General features: G+C 43.8%; 1 protein-coding gene across 48 annotated transcripts in view; it reads left to right on the forward strand.

Annotated features, from left to right (window-relative positions):
- The window catches only part of LOC110503950 (myocyte-specific enhancer factor 2D homolog), a 79,973-nt gene that overhangs the window by 45,595 nt on the left and 6,800 nt on the right, over nt 1-27,578 (forward strand). For 7 of the 48 annotated variants that reach the window (XM_036972747.2, XM_090229050.1, XM_090229042.1 and 4 more), the window contains exons 4-11: nt 8,212-8,346; nt 12,421-12,628; nt 14,589-14,645; nt 19,132-19,310; nt 20,206-20,235; nt 23,601-23,712; nt 24,025-24,208; nt 25,389-25,457. In XM_036972747.2, the coding sequence (XP_036828642.2) occupies nt 8,212-8,346; nt 12,421-12,628; nt 14,589-14,645; nt 19,132-19,310; nt 20,206-20,235; nt 23,601-23,712; nt 24,025-24,208; nt 25,389-25,457 (974 nt within the window). Of the gene's footprint in view, nt 1-8,211; nt 8,574-12,420; nt 12,629-14,588; nt 14,646-18,579; nt 18,745-19,131; nt 19,311-20,205; nt 20,236-23,600; nt 23,713-24,024; nt 24,209-25,388; nt 25,458-27,578 lie in introns of those variants that run through there. The other 41 variants (XM_090229053.1, XM_036972806.2, XM_090229055.1 and 38 more) reach the window with 19 other exon arrangements.

Consider the following 27,578-nt stretch of genomic DNA (forward strand, 5'->3'; position numbering starts at 1 on the left):
ATACAGCTGGGAGGTGATACATTTGTACATACACAGCTTCTCTCTGTGCTGCACGTGCAGTGTGTGTGTGTGGGCAGCCTGCCTCTCTTGCCAGAACGTGTTAATCCGCTTCACTGCAGATCCCAATCAGGGGCGAGGGAAGGAAAAGTGATGGAGAATGAGCTCTGAATGAGGAGGGAGATGAATCAAATCAAATCAAATCCAGGGAGAGGAGAGAGGAAGAAGAGGAGGGGATGCCCTTTTTCTTAAGCAGCTCAAAGAGGAAGATCTTACCATAGCATGGTTTAAAGACTTTGTCACTGCCCTGATTCAAGGTCACGGTGAGAGGAGCTCCTCATGACACGCACCACAAAACAGCACTTGACAAGATTCCCAATAAGTAATTGATTTGTAATTAGAACATAAAATTGCCCATCACTTTTCAATATGGAGGCCCAACACCAAAAAGAGTTCTGGGTAGAGGCCAGGGCCCTTCGGAACTGTCCTATCATGACGCTGATGTTTCCTCATGAGGCAGGCATCCCTCAGAATAATCCCGTTTTGCCACATCAGCCAAATTCCTGGGACGTGCCCTAAGACCTGTCATATTCAAATATCCTAATCGGGACAGGACAGGGTCAATGGGGGCTTCTCCTTATCAAGTCACCTCCAAAGATCATGGAGGTGACTTGATCGCCATGGAGACGGTAATAGGTTTTATTATGATGCATCAGGGTGTGATGGTAAATGGCATCTAATCAGATTCAGTTTTTTGTTAAACAGGCACTTAGTCTGCATCATGTTTGTTGTTGTTACTGCCAGGAACATTAATGGGGCATGATTGATTATTTAAGAGCAAATGAAAGCGGCATTTATTTATTCATCACGGCAAGCTAAATTAATAGTGTGATGTGATGCCTAAGTTAAAATGAATCTCAATTTTTTTTAAAGAGCAGCATTATTCCCATTTTATAAAGACTGTTAAATGGAGCGGCAGGTAGCCTAGTGGTTAGAGCGTTGGACTAGTAACCGAAAGGTTACAGATCGAATGACCGAGCTGACAAGGTAAAAATCTGTCGTTCGGCCCCTGAACAAGGCAGTTAACCCACTGTTCCTAGGCTGTCATTGAAAATAAGAATTTGTTCTTAACTGACTTGCCTAGTAAAATACATTTAAAAATACAACAGAATACGATTGCTTGGTCTGTGATACAGATCATATGGGCCTCCTCATAGGGATAAGTACACTGTCATCCGGCAGATTCCAGACCATCCATATCCAATGAGGGCATGGTCCACTATCTCTGTACTCTGTGAGGAAGCAAGACATCGGCCCCTCCTGAGATGGTGTGATAGAGGGGGTCCATTAACCACATGTATAAGTAATAACACCCACCGCTGGCCATTGTGGTAATGGCACAATGTACCTGAATGCGGGCAACTGCAAAAGGGACGTGACATTACCTTCTGCCTTTGTGGTCCTGGGCCCCGGCCCGTACTGCTCACCACATACTTCCATTCTAAAGAGAGAAGGTAGAATTGGAGAAAAGGAGAGATGGATGGCATTTTGAGAGCAAAAAGTAGGATGAGAAGCTGTGGGAATAGGTCAAGAGAGGAAGAGGTCAAAAGAAGACAGAAGTGAGAGATGGATAGACGGGAGATGGAGGAGAAATGAAGCCCGGATAAGAGGATAAAGGAGAGCAGTGCAGGAGAACATGTAGGAGGATGACGTGAGAGGACTGTATGGATCGATTATTAGATCCTGAGAGAAAAAGATGGAGAAAGAGATGAATATAAATGGATAGAGTGAAAGAGAAGAGGGTGAAAGGTGAAAGAAAGCGAGAGATACAGCTGGAGAGAGAAAGACCAGGCCTGAGCGACTGCGAGAGAATGAAAGAGAGAGCAGGAGAGGACGAGAGTGCCAGAGGGGGAGGGGCAGGGAAGCTCACAGCCCAGCCAGTCAGACTGTGTGCTGCTCTGCAGGGGAATCTTACCCTGGCAACACAATAGAGGGCAGCACTTGAAAGAGTGTGCCAGCGGGGAAGAGGTGCGGAGGGACCGGTGAACAGATGGAGCTGACTGAAACAAGCTGATCAGCTGACCGACTTCTGCGCGTGTGTGTGTGTGTACCATTATATAGGACTGCCATGTCCTATTGTCAGGGCAGGTTTGTATGTAGCGATTTTGTTTTTGTTGACAGTCGGCTGCATATGTCCATGACTCTACCACGTCCCCGCACAGACTTTTGTCAGATGTTGTCATTGTCAGTTTTTAGTTTTTTAGGTCAACACAGACACACGGATCATGTTTTCTATGAACAGTGCAGAATAAACAGCATGGAGGCTAAACAGTGTCAGGAAGTTCTAGTGTCTAATTTGATCAGTGCACTGATTTGAATTGATATACCTGAACAGAGAAACCGGGTACAGATGAAAGAATCATCTCTGTGGGTGGAATGTATTTCACACTCTGTGTAATAATATGAATATAATATATATATATATATTATGGATATCACAGTATACATTATGGATGATAATATTTAGAGTGAATTTGATCTGTATTGGGGGGTTTAGCTCAGTAAACCTGGATTTAACTTCACAGTTGGTTAGCTAATGACTGCATTAGTCTTTTTACGTCTTTTATTCTCTCTACCTCTCAGCTTGGCATTGAATTTCATGTTATTGAGTCATCCTCACTACACAGAGAACAGTGATAGTCCCTAGTGGGTGTCCTAGAGAACATCCACTTATCTACTAATCAAATCTCCATCAGGCAGCACTCACTGTATGGTGGATAATACAGTCATCTCTCTGCCACGCAATACTGTAGATACCCATTTATTTATGTTGCTTTACTTAAATACATATTCCCCTTTTCCATATACAATAGAACTGAATAGTACATCTGTCATGTGGAAGAATTTGCGACACTAGGTGGGAATCCATTTTGCTAGTGTCAGGATCTGGTTTGCTGTTTGGTCCAGATCCCACTGGAAAAGCTACTTACAGTTAAGCTTGTTTCCAGAATCATGTCAAAATAAGACCCTTTCCACTGTGCATTTCGAGCTGAAATGGCCTGACTGCCCAACTCTCTGGCTGGCTAACAACCGCGGTGTGCTTCTGTTTCACCCCCTACCCTTTACCTTTGCTCAAAGGCTTTTGTTGGTGTGCCGCTTCACACCAATTTAGAGGTGCTCGAACATCCGAGCCGACAGAGGAAAGAAAATATGTTGATGTGCCCTTAAACAAGGCACTTAACCTTAATTTGCTCCAGGAGCGCCATACTACTACTATATACAGTACCAGTCAAAAGTTTGGATTCCTACTCATTCCAGGGTTTATCTCTATTTTTACTATTTTGTACATTGTAGAATAATAGTGAAGACAAACTATGAAATAACATACAAAATTAAGTGTTAAACAAATCAAAAATAGATTTAAGATTCTTCAAAGTAGCCACCCTTTGCATTGACAGCTTTGCACACTCTTGGCATTCTCTCAACCAGCTTCAAGAGGTAGTCACCTGGAATGCTTTTCCAACAGTCTTGAAGGAGTTCCCACACATGCTGAGCATTTGTTGGCTGCTTTTCCTTCACTCTGCGGTCCAACTCATCCCAAACCATCTCAATTGTGTTGAGGTCGAGTGATTGGAGGCCTGGTCATCTGATGCAGCTTCATTAAATAGTATCCGCAAAACACCAGTCTCAACGTCAACAGTGATGAGGCGACTCCGGGATGCTGGCCTTCTAGGCATAGTTGCAAAGAGAAAGCCATATCTCAGACTGGCCAATAAAAATAAAATATTAAGATGGGCAAAAGAACAGTTACTGGACAGAGGAACTCTGTCTAGAAGGCCAGAACCCAGGAGTAGCCTCTTCACTGTTGACGTTGAGACTTGTGTTTTGCGGGTACTATTTAATGAAGCTGCCAGTTGGGGACTTGTGAGGCGTCGGTTTCTCAAACTAGACACTAATGCACTGGTCCTCCTGCTCAGTTGTGCCCTGGGGCCTCCCACTTATCTTTCTATTCTGGTTAGAGCCAGTGTGCGCTGTTCTGTGAAGTGAGTAGTACACAGCGTTGTAAGAGATCTTCAGTTTCTTGGCAATTTCTCACACGGAATAGCCTTAATTTCTCAGAACAAGAATAGAGTGACGAGTTTCAGAAGGAAGGTTTTTGTTTCTGGCCCTTTTGAGCCTGTAATCGAATGCACAAATGCTGATGCTCCAGATACTCAACTAGTCTAAAGAAGGCCAGTTGTATTGCTTCTTTAAAATCAGAACAACAGTTTTCAGCTGTGCTAACATAATTGCAAAAGGGTTTTCTAATGATCAATTCGCCTTTTAAAATGATAAACTTGGATTAGCTAACAAAACGTGCCATTGGAACACGAGTGATGGTTGCTGAAAATGGGCCTTGGTATGCCTACGTACAGTTGAAGTTTACATAAACTTAGGTTGGAGTCATTAAAACTCGTTTTTTAACCACTCCACAAATTTCTTGTTAACCAACTATAGTTTGGCAAGTTGGTTAAGACATCTAGTTTGTGCATGACAAGTAATTTTTCCAACAATTGTTTACAGACAGATTATTTCACTGTGTCACAATTCCAGTGGGTCAGAAGTTTACATACAGTAAGTTGACTGACTTTAAACAGCTTGGAAAACTCCAGAAAATTATGTCATGGCTTTAGAAGCTTCGATAGGCTAATTGACATAATTTGAGTCAATTGGAGGTGTATCTGTGGATGTATTTCAAGGCCTACCCTCAAACTCAGTGCCTCTTTGCTTGACATCATGGGAAAATCAAAATAAATCAGCCAGGACCTCATAAAAAAATTGTAGACCTCCACAAGTCTGGTTCCTCCTTGGGAGAAATTTCCAAATGCCTGGAGGTACCACGTTCATCCGTACAAACAATAGTACGCAAGTATAAACACCATGGGACCACGCAGCCGCCATGCCGCTCAGGAAGGAAACGCATTCTGTCTCCTAGAGATGAACGTAAAAAAAGTGCAAATCAATCCCAGAACAACCGCAAAGGACCTTGTGAAGATGCTGGAGGAAACGGGTACAAAAGTATCTATATCCACAGTAAAACAAGTCCTATATTGGCATAACCTGAAAGGCCGCTAAGCAAGGAAAAAGCCACTGCTCCAAAACCACCATAAAGAAACCAGACTACGGTTTGCAACTGTACATGGGGACAAAGATCGTACCTTTTGGGGAAATGTCCTCTGGTCTGATTAAACAAAAATAGAACTGTTTGGCCATAATGACCATTGTTATGTTTGTAGGAAAAAAGGGGGAGGCTTGCAAGCCAAAGAACATCATCCCAACCGTGAAGCACGGGGGTGGCAGCATCATGTTGTGGGGGTGCTTTGCTGCAGGAGGGACTGGTGCACTTCACAAAAAGGGTGGCATTATGAGGAAGGAAATTTTGATATTTTGAAGCAAGACATCAGTCAGGAAGTTAAAGCTTGGTCGCAAATGGGTCTTCCAAATGGACAATGACCCCAAGCATACATCCAAAGTTGTGGCAAAATGGCTTAAGGACAAAGTCATGGTATTGGAGAACACCAGCAATTAAAACAGTCTCTTTGTCCCTAGCAAACTCAACACTGCCTACAAGCTTCAGGCACCAACTCATAAGCATGCAACACGGTTGTTTTAACTATATCACACTGTAATCTGTCTTCCAGGGAGAGAGCAGCTACTACTTCCTGGGCTTTCCCAGACAATTTACATTGCAACAGGAGCGGCCAAACCTCGAGTGGCCAATGCAGCGCAGCGGCCACACGCTCAAACGCAGAGAAATAGTAATCAACTTCCGACTCCCAGAATGGAGGGACTAAAGCAATATTTTTACTCATGTCGAAGTGGGCTTGATGATGGGCAGGTTGTGAAATCACACTGGAGCCAGCGTCTAGCTCCAGTTGTCGGATCCTCACCTCCTTGTCGATTTTCATTTTCCTAATTTCTAAATCAAACTTCATCCATCTATCTTTTTGCTCCATTTCCAAACAGGCCAGCCTCACCTTTAGCCTTGCAGTTCCGTCTGAACGACCCAAAGCAAAAGATAAGGGGTCATATCAGGGCAATGTAAAGGGGGTACGAGCAACTCCTTCCTCCGCGCCGTCCTCAGACTTGGCATCGGAAGGTCTACCCGTCTCCTCTCCCTGAAGCCTCCCTCTCCCCATCTTTCAACGACAAAATTAGTTCTCACTAAACCCTCCCTGACTAGCACCAAAGCTCAGCCTTTCGGGCTTTCTCAGGGACGAAGAGTCCATAATCATCAGCTACGGCGCAAAGGTCTACTTTACGCAACCCCACCAACAGAGGGCGCTTCAGTAAACTGGGAGACTGCTGAGGCAGCCATGGTACACAGCAGCCTACTGAACACGCGTAACTAAACAAGTCATCCAAACTCAACCTACCAGCACACCTCAATCACAGAGAGCTCAGAGCAGCAGGGTCCAGTGGGTTTAATGATCCCGGATGAGCCCCCATTATGTTACCTACACCTCTTGGAAGAGGGAACGCAACACCCTGCTTCACTCAACTCCCCGTGGAGTGAAAGAGGTGTAGGTGACTGTAGGTGTGGGTAAGGATGAGAGGCAGAGAATATTACCGTTTACAGGGAATATATTCTTCCTTCATACGGTAATTTGGGGGAAAGGGGCTGGACGGAACCAAAGTTAAAGAGCCCCCTCTCCTACCTTACCTACCCACTACTTACTTATTCTTAAAGCCACTTGGCGTGCTAACCAAAATACTGGGGGTGGCCCACCCAGGTCTTACCTAGTGTGCATAGACAGATAACATACTACGGGTATATGTATGCCCGCAGGCCTATTGCCTAAACACTCCCATGGTGCCTTCCCCTTCCCCCCTGGGAACAAAAACAGAATAATTACTAACGGAAATTAACAATTTCAAAAACACTGAGTCCTTTTGGCATACACATACTTTACAAAAACTGTCTAACCAACACAGCACATACCAATAAGTTCTCTCTCCTAACAAAGGAACACTGGCTTTTCAAGCTGGAGAAGGAGTTGGTAATTGCAGACAGCTGTGTCTTTTGACGAGAGGGCGGGGTCAGAGCTCCAGTCTGCAATGGGACCAACCAATCAGCTGATTGGAATCCAGGAAGCCATCCTGAAACATATACACATCCAAACACATACAAACCCAAAACACAGAAACTGAACTGGGGAACTGGGGTACGTAACACCATCACAAAGCCCAGGCCTCAATCCTATAAAAAATTTGTGGGCAGAACTGAAAAAGCGTGTGCGAGCAAGGAGGCCTACAAACCTGACTCAGTTACACCAGCTCTGTCAGGAGGAATGGGCCAAAATTCACCCAACTTATTGTGGGAAGCTTGTGGAAGGCTACCCAAAACGTTTGACCCAAGTTAAACAATTTAAAGGCAATGCTACCAAATACTAATTGAGTGTATGTAAACTTCTGACCCACTGGGAATATGGTGAAAGAAATAAAAGCTGAAATAAATCATTCTCTCTACTATTATTCTGGCATTTCACATTCTTAAAATAAAGTTGTGATCCCAACTGACCTAAAACAGGGAATTTTTACTTGGATTAAATGTCAGGAATTGCGAAAAACTGAGTTTAAATGTATTTGGCTAAGGTGTATGTAAACCTCTGACTTCAATTGTAGATATTCCATAAAAAATCTGTCGTTTCCAGCTACAATAGTAATTTACAACATTAACAATGTCTACACTGTATTTCTGATAATTTTGGTGTTATTTTAACGGACAAAAAAATTAGCTTTTCTTTCATCAAACAAAGACATTTCTAATTGGCCCCATACTTTTGAACTTGTGTGTGTGTGTGTGTGTGTGTGTGTGGGTGGATGAAAATGTTAGTCATTGTCCAGTGATAACTCCTTATTTCAGACATCTTTGTTGATTTGTGTAGAGTAAACCTTTAAAGGTGGTTAGCTTCGAAACGGTCATAGATGTTGTGAACATTGACATTGACCTTCCTGGAATGGATCGATTTTAAATATTATCTGAGGCTCAGAATCATGTTACTGGTTTTGTTCGAATGCCATCGCTGTTCCTTTCCTTTATTATTAGAATTCCTCCATTATTAGAATTTAAATGATGGTACAGTCTGGTTAATGGGTGTTGTTGACATAATTGTGCATGAAAATGAAATGTTTTCCTCCTTCCTCTGCTTCTTCCTCCTCTAACCGCTTCAGACGTTGCGAAAGAAAGGCTTTAACGGTTGCAACAGCCCTGAGCCGGACGGCGACGACTCCATCGACCAAAGCCCGTTAAACGATGACAAGTACCGCAAGAACGAGGACCTGGATATCCTGTTCAAGCGCTATGGCGTGAGTACCATCGTCCTCTCGTCACGTTCTCTAACCTCCCTCTCTCTCCTCTCCTCTCCTCTCTCCGTTGTGGGAACGAACGGACCAAGGCTCTGAACAAGAAAGAGCACCGGGACTCAGAGAGCCCAGACCCCGAGGAGCCCTTCTCCCTCACCCCCCACACTGAGGAGAAATACAAAAAAATTGACGAGGAGTTTGATAAAATGATGCAGAGCTATAGGCTGTCAGTGAGTACCGTGAGCTGTACCAGAACTGCTGTGTTACCAGACCGGACTGGATTTTACCCAGATCCGGTTGCAGACAGCAACCCAAATACTCACAGAGCACCCCACCACCCCCCACTCCTCTCCATCTCTCACCCACCTCTGTACCCACAACCCCCCTCTGATCGTGTGTGCCTGGGCAAGGATGTCGGGGCGCGGAGCTCAACAGTCTGATTGGAGAGTGGTCACAGGTCTCAGGAATCATTCATAAGCTATTGACAGATTTCATAAAGACTACATAAAAGTGGCATATGAGGATGCCATGGTAAACGGGGCAAAACTTCTCATTTTTCATTGTCACCCCATTGTTAGTGTGAGAAGAATCGTACAAGATTCATGCTTTTCAAGGGCGTTAGTTTTACAGATAAAGTGTGGCCATCTAGGTTCGGATAGGCTGTTCCTCATTTCCAGGGTGTTTTTCAGACACTCTCTAGGGCTGCCTCATAATTGGCACGCTGCCACGGTTTATTGCCTCTTTTATTCCTCTCTCCGGTGCCAATTTTTTTATGATTCATTATTTTCCACCAGGGCTCAATAATGCCATTAACGTCAGTTTAATGAGGAGCACTCAATTTCAACCAGGCTTCCTGTCTGATCTGGCCTCCCTATTGGTCACGAGGGATGGGACTTTGTCTATCGAGTTCCCGTTGGGCCAATGTGAAGGACTTTACTGCTCACAGGATGAGCTGAACTGGAGATATACACACCTATCCCTGACTTAAGCCCTGTTTTTTTAGAATGTATTATACAACATGAACTACAATGTATTGCGTAATCTGTATTATGCAGGATATTGTCACTAAGACAAAAAACTCAATGGTGATGGAAAGGTTTTGTTCTCCAAAACTGATAATATTATCACACACCCAACCACTCACTTACTTACATTAAAGCAGCGGTTCAGCAAAAAAGTTTGTCTCTCTATTGAATGAGTTCAGTGAATACCACTTATCCTGCATTTAACCTAAGCCGGATCTCCAACACTTTGGTGTTTGTGTAGAAAGAAGAAGAATAGAATTCAATCTGCCACCCCCTGGACAGTGTAGCTCCCACCCTAGACGATTGGAAGCAAGCTTGCACTGGCTTTGGCCCCCCATCCCCCACCTTGCCCGGCACACCTTTCACAGGGCCTACTGTAGCAAACAGAAGCATACAGCACCAATCTCCCTCAACAGCATCATAATCTACCAACATGACAGCTAGGGGGCTGGGATATACACGCTTAATCCCACTCGTACTGCAATCCCCGGAGTCGAGTAGAAAGTGCTAGGGAGCATAGGGAGGCTAGGCAGGCTACAGGCATGTACAGGATTATAAGGCTAGACTGGAACTTGCCAATTGGTGACACAGCTGATTTAGCTTTTCAGATTTAAGAGATGTTCCTTAATATTGTTTGCAATGTTATGTGTTGTGTTAGTTTGAAATTGACTGTGACTGTCAGAAAATTTGTACTAAAAAGAGACACATTTTCCTTATTTCTCTGTCATTTTAAATTATTTTAGAAATGTTTAAAGCACCTGTTTTCCCTCCTGTATTCCAACAATACTAAGATAAAAGCTGAGCATTATTTTTGTGAAACGATTCGATCTAATTGGATTATACAGAGTATTCACTGGTAAGATCAACATTGTAGTCAAATATCAAGGACCTTTAAAGGTCAACCGAAAGTTGTTTGAAAGTTGTTTTTGTGGTTTTAATCCGTCACTGCTAACAAATAGGATGAGACGTTCCCAAAAGTTGAAAGGAAAACTTTCAAAGGCTTCTAGGACAAGAGGGAGGGAAGGAAAGTAGGGCATTGGTTTAATTCATTCTGATACCCTCGCATCTAGGAAATACACCAATGTAGCACGCCGCTGAGAAAATAGGTTTGTTTTTTGTTATGCTGTTGAAGGCCTTGAGCTGCCTTCAATGAACCCACTTAGCCCGAGGAAAAGCTTAAAGACTATTATTTATCCAATATGATTCATTTTAGGGCCTTTATAATGACATGTACTTGACACAATGAATGAGTCACTCTACTCTAGTATTCAAATTATGCCCACGGGTAGTTATCTGACCTAACGTAACAATACCACTGAATAACTTGTTATCCAAGAGATATCTGTCCAAATATGCACAGCACAGTTTAGTGTACATCAGTGTAGTATTAAACACTATTTTAATGAGTGTACGATAAGTGTATGTAGGAAGTGCTGTCCCAGGGCTGTATGCTCCACGTTTCCACACCTCTGCCCCATCACACTAACCCCACTTCCATCCCTCCACCCATCCATCCATCCCTCCCTCCTCTCTGCCTGACCAGTGTGCAGTGCTGTAACCTTCTGCCTTATATTGTAGACTACCTCTCCAGATGCCAGACCTGCCCACCAGCTTGCCCAGTAGGCTTACCCATTTGGGCTTTCTCTCTCTCTGTCTTTGTCTTTCTCTTTATTTCTCTTTTTTTATTTTCTTCTCTCCCCTACCCTCACTTGCACTTTCTTTCTTTCTCTGCCTCTTTCTCTCTCAGTTTCTGGTGCTCTGGGATTTGAGACATCTCTATTACTGTGGAGTCCAAGTCAGATTGGTTTTGTCACCATAGTCCCCTGAACATTCTTGCCATATACCACATATTGAGTGAAGTTGTGTACGTGACATGACACCCTCGCAGGTCTTATGGGGCAGAGGAGCTACAGCACTAGTGACAGCCCAGATGCTTTTCTGTCTTTACGTTACCTAGCACTGTTGTTGTTCGTCACTAGAACAGGATAATGCAGACAAAGACTAATACTCAGTCTACTAAAATGCTATAAAGAAAGGAAAAGGTTACACTCAGTCTTGCCACATTGACAAATAGTTTGTCACAAGAATGACAGGACTCTTATCAGATTATGACAGATACATTACAAAACACACAATACCAAAATAACTTAGTCTCCTCTGCTCTCCTTTCTTCCCCTGTATAGCATCGCACATACATCCCAGATGTAAACTTGTGGAATACGCTGTAGGCTAACGGGAAGGAAGGTCGATATGATGGACAGAGTAGAGCATCTTCTTTCTCTCTTTTTAAACTGGGTCCCACTCAGCACATACAGTACCAGGCCACGCTTGGCCCATATTCTATATATAGAGGCCCTTCCTGCTTTATGCTATGATGAGGAAAACAGGGTGAAATGGGTTACAGGCAGAAGAGTGGACAACCCTGGCCTGGGTCCTGTCTCTGACTAGGACCCGGTGTTGGTCTGGGTCACACGGCTAGTAATATTTAGCTGACTCAGGACCGGTTCAAAGCTATTTGCTAACTACACTTCTTATACTTTGATAAAGCAGTCTTTGATACTTTAGAGAACGTTTTAGTGACTAGTTATATGCATTTTTAAGGGTAAACGTTTACTTCAAGGTAAAATTAAGAAAATCAGCAGTCAACTTCAGGTAGAGGCTACATATCAGATACTCAAATTTCCAAGCTCTGTGCAAAAATAAAACACTTTTATAGTTTCTCTTCAATTTTCCCTGCAATTAAAGATACTATGTGGGGATACTATGTGGGGTGTCTAGATGTCTAGATGTCATATTATACATGTCACCAATAACCAATGCAATAACAATCCCATGTAGCTTTTATGATGTACACATAACCTTGCATGTGATCTGAAAGCAAACACTTTTTCAGCTTCTTGTTTCCACAAGTCACTTGCATGGTAACGAATCATGTGTGTGTGCTTGTGCGTGCACATGCTTCTGAGAGTGTGTGTTAGTGTCTTTAACATTATACATGTGCCCATCGTGCGGTTACATTTCTAAGCCCCTCCTCTTCCTGTCTTTTCTCCAGTCAGCCGTCCCACAGCCCACCTTCTCCATGCCCGTCACGGTGCCAGTGTCCAATCAGAACGCTCTCCAGTTCAGTAACTCTGGCGGCCTGGTCACCACCTCCTTCGTCACCTCCACCCTCACAGACCCCCGCCTGCTGTCGCCACAGCAACCATCTCTCCAGAGGAACACTGGGTCTCCAGGGTTACCACAGCGACCGGCCAGCGCAGGTAAGGAACAGAGTGGACGGTGGTTAATGGTTGACTTCATCACAAGTTTTATTTGTCACATGCACAAGTACAGTGACATGCTTGACTTGCAAGCCATACACAACAGTGCAGTAATTTAGAAAAAATGCATTATCAAAATGGTGTAACTAATGATACAAAATAAGAAACAGGAGAAATAAGAGAGGAAGCTATATACGGGGGCAGTGCCAATACAACATGTGCAGAGATACTGGAGTATTTGAGATGTACTGTACATGTAGGCAGGGATTAGGAGAAAGTGTCTGGTAGCAGGATAGATGATAATAAAGTAGTAAACAGTATGGCAGCAGCATACTGAGTGTAAATGAAGGCGTGATAGGCGGATTATACAAAACATTAAGAAGACCTGCCCTTTCTTAGACTGACCAGGTGAATCCTGGTGAAGGCTATGATCCCTTATTGATGTCACTTGTTAAATCTACTTCAATCAGTGTAGATGAAGGCGAGGAGACAGGTTAAAGAAGGATTTTTAAGCCTTGAGACACGGAGTGTGTATGTGTGTCATTCAGAGGGTGAATGGGCAAGACAAAAGATTTAAGTGCCTTTGAACGGGGTCCGGTAGGTGCCAGGCACACTGGTTTGTGTCAAGAACTGCAACGCTGCTGGGTTTTTCACGCTCAATAGTTTCCCGTGTGTATCAAGAACGGTCCACCACCCAAAGGACATCCAGCCAACTTGACACAACTGTGGTAAGTGTTGGAGTCAACATGGGTCAGCATCCCTGTGGAACGCTTTCAACACCCTGTAGAGTCCATGCCCCGACAACTTTAAGCTGTTCTGAAGGAAACAGGGTGGTGCAACTCAATATTAGGAAGGTGTTCATAATGTTTGGTATACTCGGTGTACATGTAAACAGGGCTGAAAAGTGACTTGTAGCAGGAATATATAAATATTTATTGTAATATACTAATGGTAATATATACATGTAAACTGGATAAATGGTGATGACAATCAATAATCAATGAGCAGCAGCGTAGTGGTAGTAATAGATCAAATCAATAATCATTTTAGTGGCAGGGGAGGTGTGAGGGGGAGCAGTAGTTGTTAGCCATTGAACAGTCTTATGGCCAGGGGATATAAGCTTTCGTAATCTTTCAGGCCTTTCTCAGACACCACCTAGCATGTATGTCCTGGATTGCTGAGAGCTCAACCCCAATGATGCACTTGGCTGTCTGCACCGCCCTCTGTAGGTCCTTCCTGTCGAGGGTGGTGCAGTTGCCATACCAGACAGGATGCTCTCAATGGTGCAACTGTAAATGTTCCTAAGAATCTGAGGGGCTCTGCCAAATCGTTTCACCCACATCTCTGCTGGTGTGAGAGGACCATGTTAAGTCCTCAGTAATGTGAACACTGAGTAACTTGAAGCTCTTGACCCTCTCCACTGCGGCCCGTTGATATGGATCGGGGTGTGCACCCACTCCGGTTTCCTGTAGTCCACAATCAGCTCCTTGGTCTTGCTGACGTTGAGGGAGAGGTTGTTGTCTTGGTACCACACTGCCAGGTCTCTGATCAGGCCTACCATCGTCGTGTCATCAGCAAACTTGATGATGGAGTTAGTTGTGCGTGGCGACACAGTCGGGGGCGAACAGGGAGTACAAGATGGGGCTCAGCACACACCACTGAGGGGCCCCCCTGTTAAGGATCAGTGTGGCTTAGGTATTGTTACCACCTGAAGTTTACCCGTCAGGAAGTCCAGGATCTAGGGAGGTGTTCAGTCCCAGGTTCCTGAACTTGGTGACGAGCTTGGCGGGCGCTATGGTGTTGAAGTCTGAGCTGTAGTCGATGAACAGCATCAATGTTATGGATTCAGCATTGTTCATGTTCTTCATGTTTTCTTAGCAATTGTTACCATTCACATCCACTCGTATGTGCAACTTGTCCTTTTCAACATGGCCGCCGTCTTCTGTTCTTACCTCCACAGGTGCTCTATTAGGAGGTGAACTGAACAACTCCAATGGAGGATGCCCGAGCCCAGTTCGTAAGTGACGTCTACTTCTGCTAAAATACCTAGTTGGGTTTGAGTAGTTTTTACCTAGCAAATAAGATGATACTGTATACACAGTGAACTGCGTCTCTCTGTTGTAGCTGTGACAATAGATCTTTAGCTTGTTAGTTTTTACCCTTCATGGCTTTCCTTGATGTGATGGGAGTTGTGGGTTATAGTTAAGCATAAAAGGTGTATGGATTACACTTTGGGACAGACTCCACTGTTTGATGGAAGAGAAAAAGATGTCAGGATAGCTGGTCGATGGCAACCGCCACAAACACTGACACTTATGTACTCAAACACACACATACACACACACCTGTTGGCCAGCGACAGCTGAGGGTCACAGGAAAGCCACTTGTAAAAAGCTCAGGGGGTCGATGGGAAAGAGAACGAGAGAGAATGAAAGACTGAGGAAAAAAGGGAGCAAGAGGGGTAGAGAGAGACATGAATGACATGAACACTCTGGCCTAGCATCTACGCCGTCTCCCCACCCCCCTTCGTCTGTCTCCCCTGACCCTGCTTTCTCCTTTTTGCTCTCTGTCCTTCTCTCCCTCTATCGCAGCTGTTCCCCCATGCCCCCCCCCCTTCCCCCCACACACACACACACACACACACACACACACACACACACACACACACACACACACACACACTCTAATCCCCCTGGTTCAAACTGTAGGCAGAGCCATCTCCTCAGAGGTGACTTTGACACCCGCCAGAGCCTCACTTCTAATCTAATTCCCCTCGGCATACAGTCATAGGTAGATGACAGTATTATCAGATATTGTGCTACAATATCTTCCCCAAAACTGAATGACTGTATTATTGTATTGAGAACAATATGTTTATCTATTTGTGACTAAGGCACTAAGCACCAAATCTTAATTTACATTTTGTGAGCATAGGTTTGGCTTTCACATTGATATCAATGAAAGACTCGTACGACAATGAGTTACACACTCATATTTGAAGTTTCAGAATCAGACCCAAGTCACAAAGTCATGGAACAGGGACCACAGTAGTCACGATGCCTTTCTCTCTCTAAACTGGGGTTGTCTCAGTAACCCTCCAGTGCAGTAAACAGTGCAGTGGTCCCAAGACGCAGCTCAAGTGACTCACCCTGCTAGCCCGCTGTCTCTCTTTCTCTCTCTTCCCCCTCCTCTCTCCACGTCCCGTCCTCCTCCCCCTCGCTCTATCGTTCTCAGCTGTTGAACACAGAACCAGGCTCTGGGCTCAGGGAATGTCACCATTGACGTCACCCGGCATTCCTGAGATTCCCACACCCGGCACTGGGTGTAATAGGAGTAGAACCTGGGAGAGAGAACACACACACACACTCACACAGCACACACTCACACAGCACACACACTCACACAGGTACACACTAAAACAGATATGGTGATGCATACATACAACACATAAACACTTAGAAACATACATGAACGTACAGTTGAAGTCAGAAGTTTACATACAGAAAGGTTGGAGTCATTTAAAACTGGTTTTTCAACCACTCCACAACTTTCTTGTTAACAAACTATAGTTTTGGCAAGTCAGTTAGGACATCTACTTTGTGCATGACACAAGTCATTTTCCCAACAATTGTTTACAGACAGATTCTTTCACTTATAATTCACGGTATCACAATTCCAGTGGGTCAGAAGTTTACATACACTAAGTTGACTGTGCCTTTAAACAACTTGGAAAATTCCAGAAAATTTGGTCATGGCTTTAGAAGCTTCTGATAGGCTAATTGACATAATTTGAGCCAATTGGAGGTGTATCTGTGGATGTATTTCAAGGCCTACCTTCAAACTCACTGCTTCTTTGCTTGACATCATGGGAAAATCAAAAGAAATCAGAAAGACCTCAGAAAAAAAATATAGACCTCCACAAGTCTGGTTCATCCTTGGGAGCAATTTCCAAACGCCCGAAGGTACTGCGTTCATCTGTACAAACAATGGTACGAAAGTATAAACCACATGGGACCATGCAGCCGTCATACCGCTCAGGAAGGAGACGCATTCTGTCTTCTGGAAATGAACGTACTTTGGTGCGAAAAGTGCAAATCAATCCCAGAACAACTCCAAAGGACCTTGTGAAGATGCTGGAGGAAACGGGTACAAAATTATCTATGTCCACAGTAAAACGAGTCCTATATCGACATAACCTGAAAGGCCGCTCAGCAAGGATGAAGCCACTGCTCAAAAACCGCCATAAAAAAGCCAGACTACGGTTTGCAACTGCAGATGGGGACAAAGATCGTACTTTTTGGAGAAATGTCCTCTGGTCTGATGAAACAAAAATAGAACTGTTTGGCCATAATGACCATTGTTATGTTTGGAGGAAAAAGGGGGAGGCTTGCAAGCCGAAGAACACCATCCCAACCTTGAAGTATGGTGGTGGCAGCATCATGTTGTGCGGGTGATTTGCTGTAGGAGGGACTGGTGCACTTCACAAAAAGGATGGCATCATGAGGATGGAAAATTATGTGTATATATCGAAGCAGCATCTCAAGACATCAGTCAGGAAGTTAAAGCTTGGTCGCAAATGGGTCTTCCAAATGGACAATGACCCCAAGCATATTTCCAAAGTTGTGGCAAAAAAATGGCTTAAGGACAACAAAGTCAAGGTATTGGAGTGGCCATCACAAAGCCCTGACCTCAATCCTGTAGAAGATTTGTGGGCAGGTACTGAAAAACGTGTGTGAGCAAAGAGGCCTACAAACCTGACTGAATTCACCCAACTTATTGTGGGAAGCTTGTGGAAGGCTACCCAAAACATTTGACCCAAGTTAAACAATTTAAAGGCAATGCTACCAAATACTAATTGAGTATATGTAAACGTCTGACCCACTGGGTATGTCATGAAAGAAATAAAAGCTGAAATAAATCATTTTCTCTACTATTATTCTGACATTTCACATTCTTAGAATAAAGTTGTGATCTTAACTGACCTTAGACAGGGATTTTTTTACTAGGATTAAATGTCAGGAATTGTGAAAAACTGAGTTTAAATGTATTTGTCTAAGGTGTATGTAAACTTCCAACTTCAACTGTATACTTACACAAACACATGCATGGATGAACATTCACATAGACACATAATGAATGTGACACACTAGAGCCCTGTTGTTCAAAGAGCCCAGGGCCTGGGGCCAACATCTGACTAACACACGTACTTTCTCCTCCTTCATCTCCCTCTGTTGCTGGGGTAGATGAGTGAGTGTCCGGTTTCTTAGAGGAAGGACTGAGCGAGTGTCTCTGTCTGCTAGGTCGGGTACAACACAATAAGCCACCATCGCCCTGTTCCACGTTTCCCTCGGCTGTGGCTCACACTCACCTAAATTCCCATATTCCCATCCCTAAACACCTCAGTTCAAAGTAACCTTCACTGGCTGCCCAGAGTTCTTTATCCAGTTGTGAATGGCGTGAGCAAACTTATGATAACTGTTACGCATTTGTATGTTTGATGGAGGTAGTGTGTTATTGATACTGCTGCCACATGAGTCTGGAACAAACATCATTCGCTCCTTGCCACTCGTCAGTGTGTGTGTGTGTGTGTGTGTCTGAACTGAAGTATGTGTGACTGAGATGAAACGGTGTCACATGCTGGTAGCATCTGGGACACGTCATGGAGCAACTTTTATCTGCTGTCGCAGAACCCTGCCCAGCTCTAGGGAGTGTGTGAGCGTGCGTGCGTAGTTGTGTGTCTGACTGTGTGTCTGCCCACAGTACGTTCGTATGTCTCTTTGTATCTCTCTCTCTGTCTCTCTCTCTCACTCTCTGTCTGTGTGTGTCTACTGTCTGTGTTTTGCCTGGTTGTGTTCCTGACAGTGCTGGGAAAGTCCCCTGCTCCCCCATCCACACAGTGAGCCTGTCTTTCTTTGAGTCAACGGCTCCTTTTAACCAAGTAAGGGGAAATCAGTCTGACGGTCTGTCCCATGGCAAGAAGGAATGCTGTTGTCTGAGTAGCTTGATGCTGTCCCAGATTAACACTGCTCACCATTGAGCCGTTCGATGGATAGACCTTCATAATGAGTGAAACCAAAACGAAGCGTATGCTGTTTGATTTGTTACAAATATTAGAGGTATTTATTTGTTTTTAATTGTGTCTTATGAGACAACAACACATTAGGAGGTTGGAATGTCTTGAGTAATAACAAAAGGTTGTTTCTCTTAGGGGTGTCTCACATGACATGAACTAAAGGGGACTGTCTGAATGTTGACATGCTGTAGGGATGCCGTAGGGTTGACATAGGTGTGACATTGCTCCTGTAGAGAAAAGCTATGACGTTTTGTAGTGTTACAGTGTAATGCGTGAAAGGGTCAAACGAGTAATGTTTACAGATTCATGCTGTTATTCACAGTGTTACATTTGTCCTACAGTAAGTGAGAGGTATACACACACCACACAAACACTCCATACATTCCTTAACACCATATTAATATCTCCTCTCCGTCTCCCTCTCAACCAGCGAACGGCTACATCAGTGCCAGGGCCTCCCCCGGCCTCCTCTCCGTCTCCAACGGCAACAGCCTGGGGAAAGTAGTCCCGGCCAAGTCTCCACCTCCGCCCAGCCCTCAGATGGTGAACAGCCGCAAGCCTGATCTCCGGGTCATCACCTCCCAGAGCGGCAAGAGCCTGATGCAGCTGGTGAGCCGCAGAGAGATCTACTATGGGAGCCCTACTGGCCCAAACTGAGTCTGTTGTTTTCTCATATTGATAAATGCTTCATTGGTGTCCCGCCAGTCACAAAACAATGGGTTGCTGAATCTTTATGAATTTTTGGTATTTGGTATTTTATTAGGATCCCCATTAGCTGTTGCAAAAGCAGCAGCTACAGTTCCTGGGGTCCACACAAAACATGAAACGTAATACAGAATGACATAATACAGAACATCAATAGACAAGAACAGCTCAAGGACAGATCTACATACATTTTTTAAGGGCCCACAGCATACATATCAATGCATACACACAAACTATCTAGGTCAAATCTCTGTTCCTTCTGAGATAAACATTTAATACCTAAACGAATTGTACGTTGTTTGATTTGTAAACGGTTGAAATATGAGAGGTATTTATTTATTATTGTGTCTTGTGATTCAACTCAACACATTTTAGGAGGTTGGGATGTCTACAGTAATAACAGCGTTTTGTTTCTCAGAGTTGTGTCACTCGGAAGTGCACATTTTTCTACAAGACCGATGCTGAGTCATTATTAGTTTATAAAGTAATTGAACAATTAAGGACAGCAATTATAGTAAGATTAAATTCAAAGGTTGATTTTGGCACTCAAACTGAGTGTGGCTTTAGACTGTGCTAAAGAAGAATTGATGTCAAAATGCATCCGTGCATCTCGTCATAATTACTGTTCTGATTTTGATATTTTTGTGAGGAAATAGCCCCCTGGATGCTGATCCAAGTTCAGTTTTGCATTTCCCCTTAATGAGCCCAATGGTTAAGGTTAGGATTGGGGGGCTGATCCTAGATCAGCAGGTTAGTACAGAACTGTAACCCGTGTTCTCTGTCCTACTGCCCCCTGCAGACCGATGAGGAGCTGGAGTTGGTGAGTGAGGTGAATAGAAACTCCTCCTAGACTTGACTGTGATTGCTGTGTCAACACTGTGATCTCACAGGCATGAGTGTCATACTGATATACTGTCATACTGGTATATTAGTAAATCCTGAGTATACAGTACTTACAGTGTAGTATCGAATAGGAGCACAGTACAATGTACAGTACCAGTCAAATGTTTGGACACACCTACTCATTCCAGGGTTTTTCTTTATTTTTAATATGTTCTACATTGTAGAATAATAGTGAAGACATCATAACTATGAAATAACACACATGTCAAAATATATTTTATATTTGCGATTCTTCAAAGTAGCCACCCTTTGCCTTGATGACAGCTTTGCACAGACCAAAGGACAGATTTCCACCAGTCTAATGTCCATTGCTCGTGTTTATTGGCCCAAACAAGTCTCTTCTTCTTATTGGTGTCCTTTAGTAGTGATTTCTTTGCAGGAATTCGACTACGGAGGCCTGATTCACAGTCTCCTCTGAACAGTTGATGTTGAGATGTCTGTTACTTGAACTCTGAAGCATTTATTTGGGCTACAATCTGAGGTGCAGTTAACTGTACTGAACATATCCTCTGCAGCAGAGAACTCTGGGTCTTCCATTCCTGTGGCAGCCAGTTTCATCGTAGCGCTTGATGGTTTTTGCGACTGCATTTTCCGGATTAACTGACCTTCATGTCTTAAAGTAATGATGGACTGTCTTCTCTCTTTGCTTATTTGATCTGTTCTTGCCATAATATGGACTTGGTCTTTTACCAATTAGGGCTATCGTCTGTATACAGTGCCTTGCGAAAGTGTTCGGCCCCCTTGAACTTTGCGACCTTTTGCCACATTTCACGCTTCAAACATAAAGATATTAAACTGTATTTTTTTGTGAAGAATCAACAACAAGTAGGACACAATCATGAAGTGGAACGACATTTATTGGATATTTCAAACTTTTTTAACAAATCAAAAACTGAAAAATTGGGCGTGCAAAATTATTCAGCCCCTTTACTTTCAGTGCAGCAAACTCTCTCCAGAAGTTCAGTGAGGATCTCTGAATGATCCAATGTTGACCTAAATGACTAATGAGGATAAATACAATCCACCTGTGTGTAATCAAGTCTCCGTATAAATGCACCTGCACTGTGATAGTCTCAGAGGTCCGTCAAAAGCGCAGAGAGCATCATGAAGAACAAGGAACACACCAGGCAGGTCCGAGATACTGTTGTGAAGCAGTTTAAAGCCGGATTTGTATACAAAAAGATTTCCCAAGCTTTAAACATCCCAAGGAGCACTGTGCAAGCGATAATATTGAAATGGAAGGAGTATCAGACCACTGCAAATCTACCAAGACCTGGCCGTCCCTCTAAACTTTCAGCTCATACAAGGAGAAGACTGATCAGAGATGCAGCCAAGAGGCCCATGATCACTCTGGATGAACTGCAGAGATCTACAGCTGAGGTGGGAGACTCTGTCCATAGGACAACAATCAGTCGTATATTACGCAAATCTGGCCTTTATGGAAGAGTGGCAAGAAGAAAGCCATTTCTTAAAGATATCCATAAAAAGTATCGTTTAAAGTTTGCCACAAGCCACCTGGGTGACACACCAAACATGTGGAAGAAGGTGCTCTGGTCAGATGAAACCAAAATTGAACTTTTTGGCAACAATGCAAAACGTTATGTTTGGCGTAAAAGCAACACAGCTGAACACACCATCCCCACTGTCAAACATGGTGGTGGCAGCATCATGGTTTGGGCCTGCTTTTCTTCAGCAGGGACAGGGAAGATGGTTAAAATTGATGGGAAGATGGATGGAGCCAAATACAGGACCATTCTGGAAGAAAACCTGATGGAGTCTGCAAAAGACCTGAGACTGGGACGGAGATTTGTCTTCCAACAAGACAATGATCCAAAACATAAAGCAACATCTACAATGGAATGGTTCAAAAATAAACATATCCAGGTGTTAGAATGGCCAAGTCAAAGTCCAGACCTGAGTCCAATCGAGAATCTGTGGAAAGAACTGAAAACTGCTGTTCACAAATGCTCTCCATCCAACCTTACTGAGCTCGAGCTGTTTTGCAAGGAGGAATGGGAAAAAAATTCAGTCTCTCGATGTGCAAAACTTATAGAGACATACCCCAAGCGACTTACAGCTGTAATCTCAGCAAAAGGTGGCGCTACAAAGTATTAACTTAAGGGGGCTGAATAATTTTGCACGGCCAATTTTTCAGTTTTTGATTTGTTAAAAAAGTTTGAAATATCCAATAAATGTCGTTCCACTTCATGATTGTGTCCCACTTGTTGTTGATTCTTCACAAAAAAATACAGTTTTATATCTTTATGTTTGAAGCCTGAAATGTGGCAAAAGGTCGCAAAGTTCAAGGGGGCCGAATACTTTCGTAAGGCACTGTACCACCCCTACCTTGTCTCAACACAACTGATTGGCTCAAATGCATTAAGAAGGAAAGAAATTTCACAAATGAACTTTTAACAAGGCACCCTTGTTAATTGAAATGCATTCCAGGTGACTACCTCGTGAAGCTGGTTGAGAGAATGCCAAGTTTGTGCAAAGCTGTCATCAAGGCAAAGGGTGGCTACTTTGAAGAATCTCAAATATAAAATATATTTTGACGTGTGTTATTTCATAGTTTTGATGTCTTCACTATTATTCTACAGTGTAGAAAATAGAAAAAAAATAAAGAAACCCTGGAGTAGGTGTGTCCTAACTTTTGACTGGTACTGTATGTTATAGAATAGTGTGTAGCCATGTGTAGCCATACTATGTGTGGTAAATCCAAAATGGAGCAAACGCTCTCTCTGTGAATGCATTGTATGTATCTTGGCACGTGCATGGGTCAACTCCATGTGTGTGTAATCCATGTCGGGTTGGGCAGGAGGAGGTCATTGTGTGTAGTCTACAGTATTCTCTGGAGTGTGTGTATCCATTGACTAGGACAAACTGTTACAAGGTGACACCAATGGCACAATGACCTCCACCCCTGGAGCGTCTGAGCCCAGACTCACACACTTATCACCACGCACCAACACACACACAAACACAATCACTTTATCGCTCACTCTGGTTGTTCTGCCCGATGCATGTCTCTCATTCAATCCGCATGACTCTCCATTGAGTGGAACACTTCCTAACACCTCTACCAACTATTATTTCACGTGGCTGTGAATGTTGGTGTTTTTGTGTCATAGAGAAGTCAAGAACCGTACAGGCCAGGATGTTCCCACCTTTGTTTGTATTTGATACTGTTAGTGAATGTCATGGTACTGCGTGGGCACAACATTTTTGGTTTAAAATAAGTCTTTACTTCCTGATGTTCAAGCGTTTTTCCTGTGTCCTCTGTCTTCCCAGAATGCTCAGCGGTTAGGTGGTTCTCAAGGGAATCTGTCCACGCCAGTGGTTTCCGTGGCGACGCCCAGTCTCCTAGCCCCCTTCTCCGCCATGCAGACGACCTACAACACTGGTGAGTGAAAGAGGACAAGGGTACTCTCTGCTCACGGGCAATTGGGCACACACTGTATGTCTGTAGTGTGTCTTAAAGCAAGTGTATTAGGACCCGTGGATGATAGAAACACAAGGGTGAATACTTTTGATTCGTTTATTCAGTTATTCTCTTTTTGTCAGTCTGCTCTGTAATTGCCCTAATTGGCAAAGGCAGAAAGGAGCGGAATTTAACACTATAAGTGAATCCTATGCATATTCACTTTGATCAATGTGTGAGTATTTCTCTCCCTCTCTCTCTCTCTCCCCCTCCCTCCCCTTCCCTCCATCTCAGAGTACCAGCTGACAAGTGCGGATCTCACTGCGCTCCAGACATTCACGCCATCAGGGCTGCTGCCTAGCAACATGTCCACCTGGCAACAGCAACCAGCAGTGTCTCAGCAGCAACAGCAGCAACAACAACAACAGCAACAACAACAACAACAACAGATTAGCTTGGCGTCACTCAGTAACTTGGTGTAAGTACACTTCACCGGTCACCCTATTGTATGACTGTGGCTAGCTGCACCCTAAACCAGTGGTATTCAAAGTCAGGGTCACAACCCCTTGTAGGCTCACGGGGGAACTTTAGTGGGTTCACCCCCCAAATAATGTAAATAATAAAATTAAGAGTATAGATTATTTTGTGGAATAATATACAAAAAAACTATTATTGAGTAAATGTATTTATTGGTTTCTTTTCATTTTGATAAGAGATGAAAATGCAATTCATTGAAGGTTGTGTCATTAGATTGAACATTGTATCTCTTGATTTGAGGTAGGATGGGGGAAATTCTTGGGTTAAAAATGAGGTCCCCAGAAATTCTAGCTGAAAAAATTGGGTCCCCACTGCCCTAAACGCAGATATCGGCGTTTAGGGCAGTGAGATTCAGAGAATTAACCCAAAACCCTTTCCCAAAACTGTGACCAATCTAGTAGTAACTACTCTCCCATGCCATCTCTCTGTACCTACCTGTACTATAGCCCTTAAACACACATGCACTTACTGTATGCACACAATTTCATCAGCAATTCTGACTCACCAAAGCCGTGCGTCAATGGCATTTGACATGAAATTAAGGATTTTTCCTCGAGAGCAGCTTAGCATGGTTGCTAGCTACAATAAAGACCCAAACTGTGTACACCTCTGACCGTCACTGTTATCCACTAGCTATGGTATAGTATGCATCAGAGGAGGCTGGTGAGAGGAGCTATAGGAGGACAGGCTCATTGTAATGGCTAGAATGGCATATATGGAACGGTATCCAACATATCAAACATATGGAAACCACGTTTGACTTCGTTCCATTGATTCCATTCTATACATTACAATGAACCCGTACTCCTGTAGCTCCTCCCACCAGCCTTCTCTGGTATGCATGTACCTCCACTTTGAGTTTGAGTATGTCAGAGGCTAACCTAAATAACTCCCTTTCCCTTAACATCTCCCCGCGTGGATCCAAGAGCACTTTAGGTTTAGGGTGTTCGTTGACCACCTGCTGAAGGCTAATGCTAGCTAGTGATCCTCATTAGCCGTCAGCTTTGTCTCGTTACTGGCATTGTTAGAGCTAAATGCAGGTTTCTGTGATTGTGGCGGCTAGGCTAGCCGCGGGGTAGCTGTATGTAACCGCCTGTTTGTTCTCCCCCTCTTGTCCACAGCATGTGGGGCGCAGAGAAACAGAACGGGGAGATGGCTAACTGCATCTCCAATTTCGCTGCTAACCTGAGGTGAACGAATTAGCATCTAGCGCTACATGTGTGGTTATCGTCATGCTTTTCCTGTCTGTCGTATCAAATTAAGTTTGTGCGGCTCTCAGGTCGGGTTCAATTCTGATGAACATAATGAAGGTATAACAGTTTAGATTCCATGTAACTTACACTGTACATTTACATTTTTAATTTCGAGCCTTTTTTCTCCCCAATTTTGTGGTACCCAATTGGTAGTTAGTCTTGTCCCATCGCTGCAACTCCCGTACGGACTCAGGAGAGGCGAAGGTTGACAACCATGCGTCCTCCGAAACACGACCCGCCAAGCCACACTGCTTCTTGACACACTGCTCCTTTTACCCGGAAGCCAGCCGCACCAATGTGTCGCAGGAAACGCCATACACCTGGCGACCGTGTCAGCGTGCATGCGCCAGGCCCATCACAGGAGTCGCTAGAGTGCGATAGGACAAGGACATCCCGGCCGGCCAAACCCTTATATATCTTGTTTCTGAGGCTTTGAGTGTTGGAACCAAAGAGAGAAATATGCAGGAATATGGCAGCCGCCCCGCACCTTGTGTTTCAGTCTCACAGGACAGCATTGACTCACACACACACACAAACACACACCAAGAATGAGTAATGTAGTCCTCCTTTTTTGTCTTGAAGCACAGGTCTATTTATCTCTATATCACCTGGATGGCCTGACAGTAAGATCAATAGTCAGATTTCACCCATCCATACTTCATATAGATCAGTGAAACTGCTGCTTCAAAGTAAGGCACTTGAACAAACCGTTCTCATTTTGCCCTGAAGAGCAAGTTCCTCCCACGATTTGTTCTCTCACACAAGCGTTTGATTACATAGGCTATACGTACAGTCCCACTGTTTCTGTTATTTATTCCCTTGCACGGTAGCCGCAGTGAGCAGACACTTCCAATCAAAGGTGATTGACGGTTTTGCACTGCGAGCCTCGCGTTCCCTGTCAGCCCTGGTTACTCGCCGTGAGAAGCGAGGGAGAAATGATTTCTGCAGTCTTTTTCTCCCTTTCCTTCTCTTGCACTGAGTGGCCAGTCATTCCAGAGCCTCCTGTAAAGACTCACTGCAACTAGCGTGCACCTGTTGACTAGCACACCAATCTAAATGTTAATGCTGTGTCAAGGGTGTCCCGCTAGCCTTCCCGCGTTGACTTGTTTACTTGTTTATTGAATCGTTTTCCACACGTCAATTGCTGCCTTCAGCCTTGCAGGATGTATTGGTCTCTATGTTTGAAGAACCCAGCTGATGCATTCAGGAGATAAAGGATCTGAGTTGAGGAGTTTTAAGGGGTTTTGGAGAAATGCTTCCTGTTTAGAGAACATGTCTGTCAGTCAGTCTGTCCTTGCATTAAGGACATGTCCTTTTGCATTGGAGAAATGGTGCACACACACAACTCGCTACCTCAGTAAGTTTACAGGTGGCAGTTATTGCCATTACCTTACTATCCGTCTCACTATTAACTCGCTCTCTGTCTGTCTCTTCCTTTCAATATCTCCCTCTCTCTCTCTCTCCCTCTCTCTGTCTCACTCTCTCTCTGTGTCTACCTCTGTGTGTGTGTCTCTCTCTCTCTACCTCTGAGTCTCTTTCCCTCCATCTCTTTCCCTCCATCTCTCTCCATCCGTCTCTCTCTCTCTCTCTCTCTCTCTCTCTCTCTCTCTCTTTCTCTCTTCTCTCTTCTCTCCTCTCTTCTTTCTCTTCTCTCTCTTCTCTTCTCTCTCCTCTCTCTCTCTCTCTCTCTCTAGCTGTTTTATTCAGGGAAAGGCTTACCTTTATGTCTCTACCTTACGCATGTTTTACAATGTACACAGAAACAAATAGTTGTTTATGTACACACTGCTGATTTGTGTGCTGTGCACATAATATCCTATTTAGTTCAGAGAAAGCTCCTTTATCCTCAAGGAATAGATTGTTTGCACAGACAACCGGATAGGGAATCATTGTGTCAACACATCCACTCCAGCTTGATTACACTACATTGCAGGAAAGGGAAAAATAATAGAATTTATAAAATAAAATTGATTTAGGGACTAGATTGATGTCTTGGTCAATACATTCAAAATGATAAGTCTATAATTACATTTTATTTAGTAAATTAATACCCAATGT

The sequence above is a fragment of the Oncorhynchus mykiss genome, chromosome 3, assembly GCF_057628025.1.
Source record: "Oncorhynchus mykiss isolate SJ-2025 chromosome 3, ASM5762802v1, whole genome shotgun sequence".
Taxonomy (NCBI): domain Eukaryota; kingdom Metazoa; phylum Chordata; class Actinopteri; order Salmoniformes; family Salmonidae; genus Oncorhynchus; species Oncorhynchus mykiss.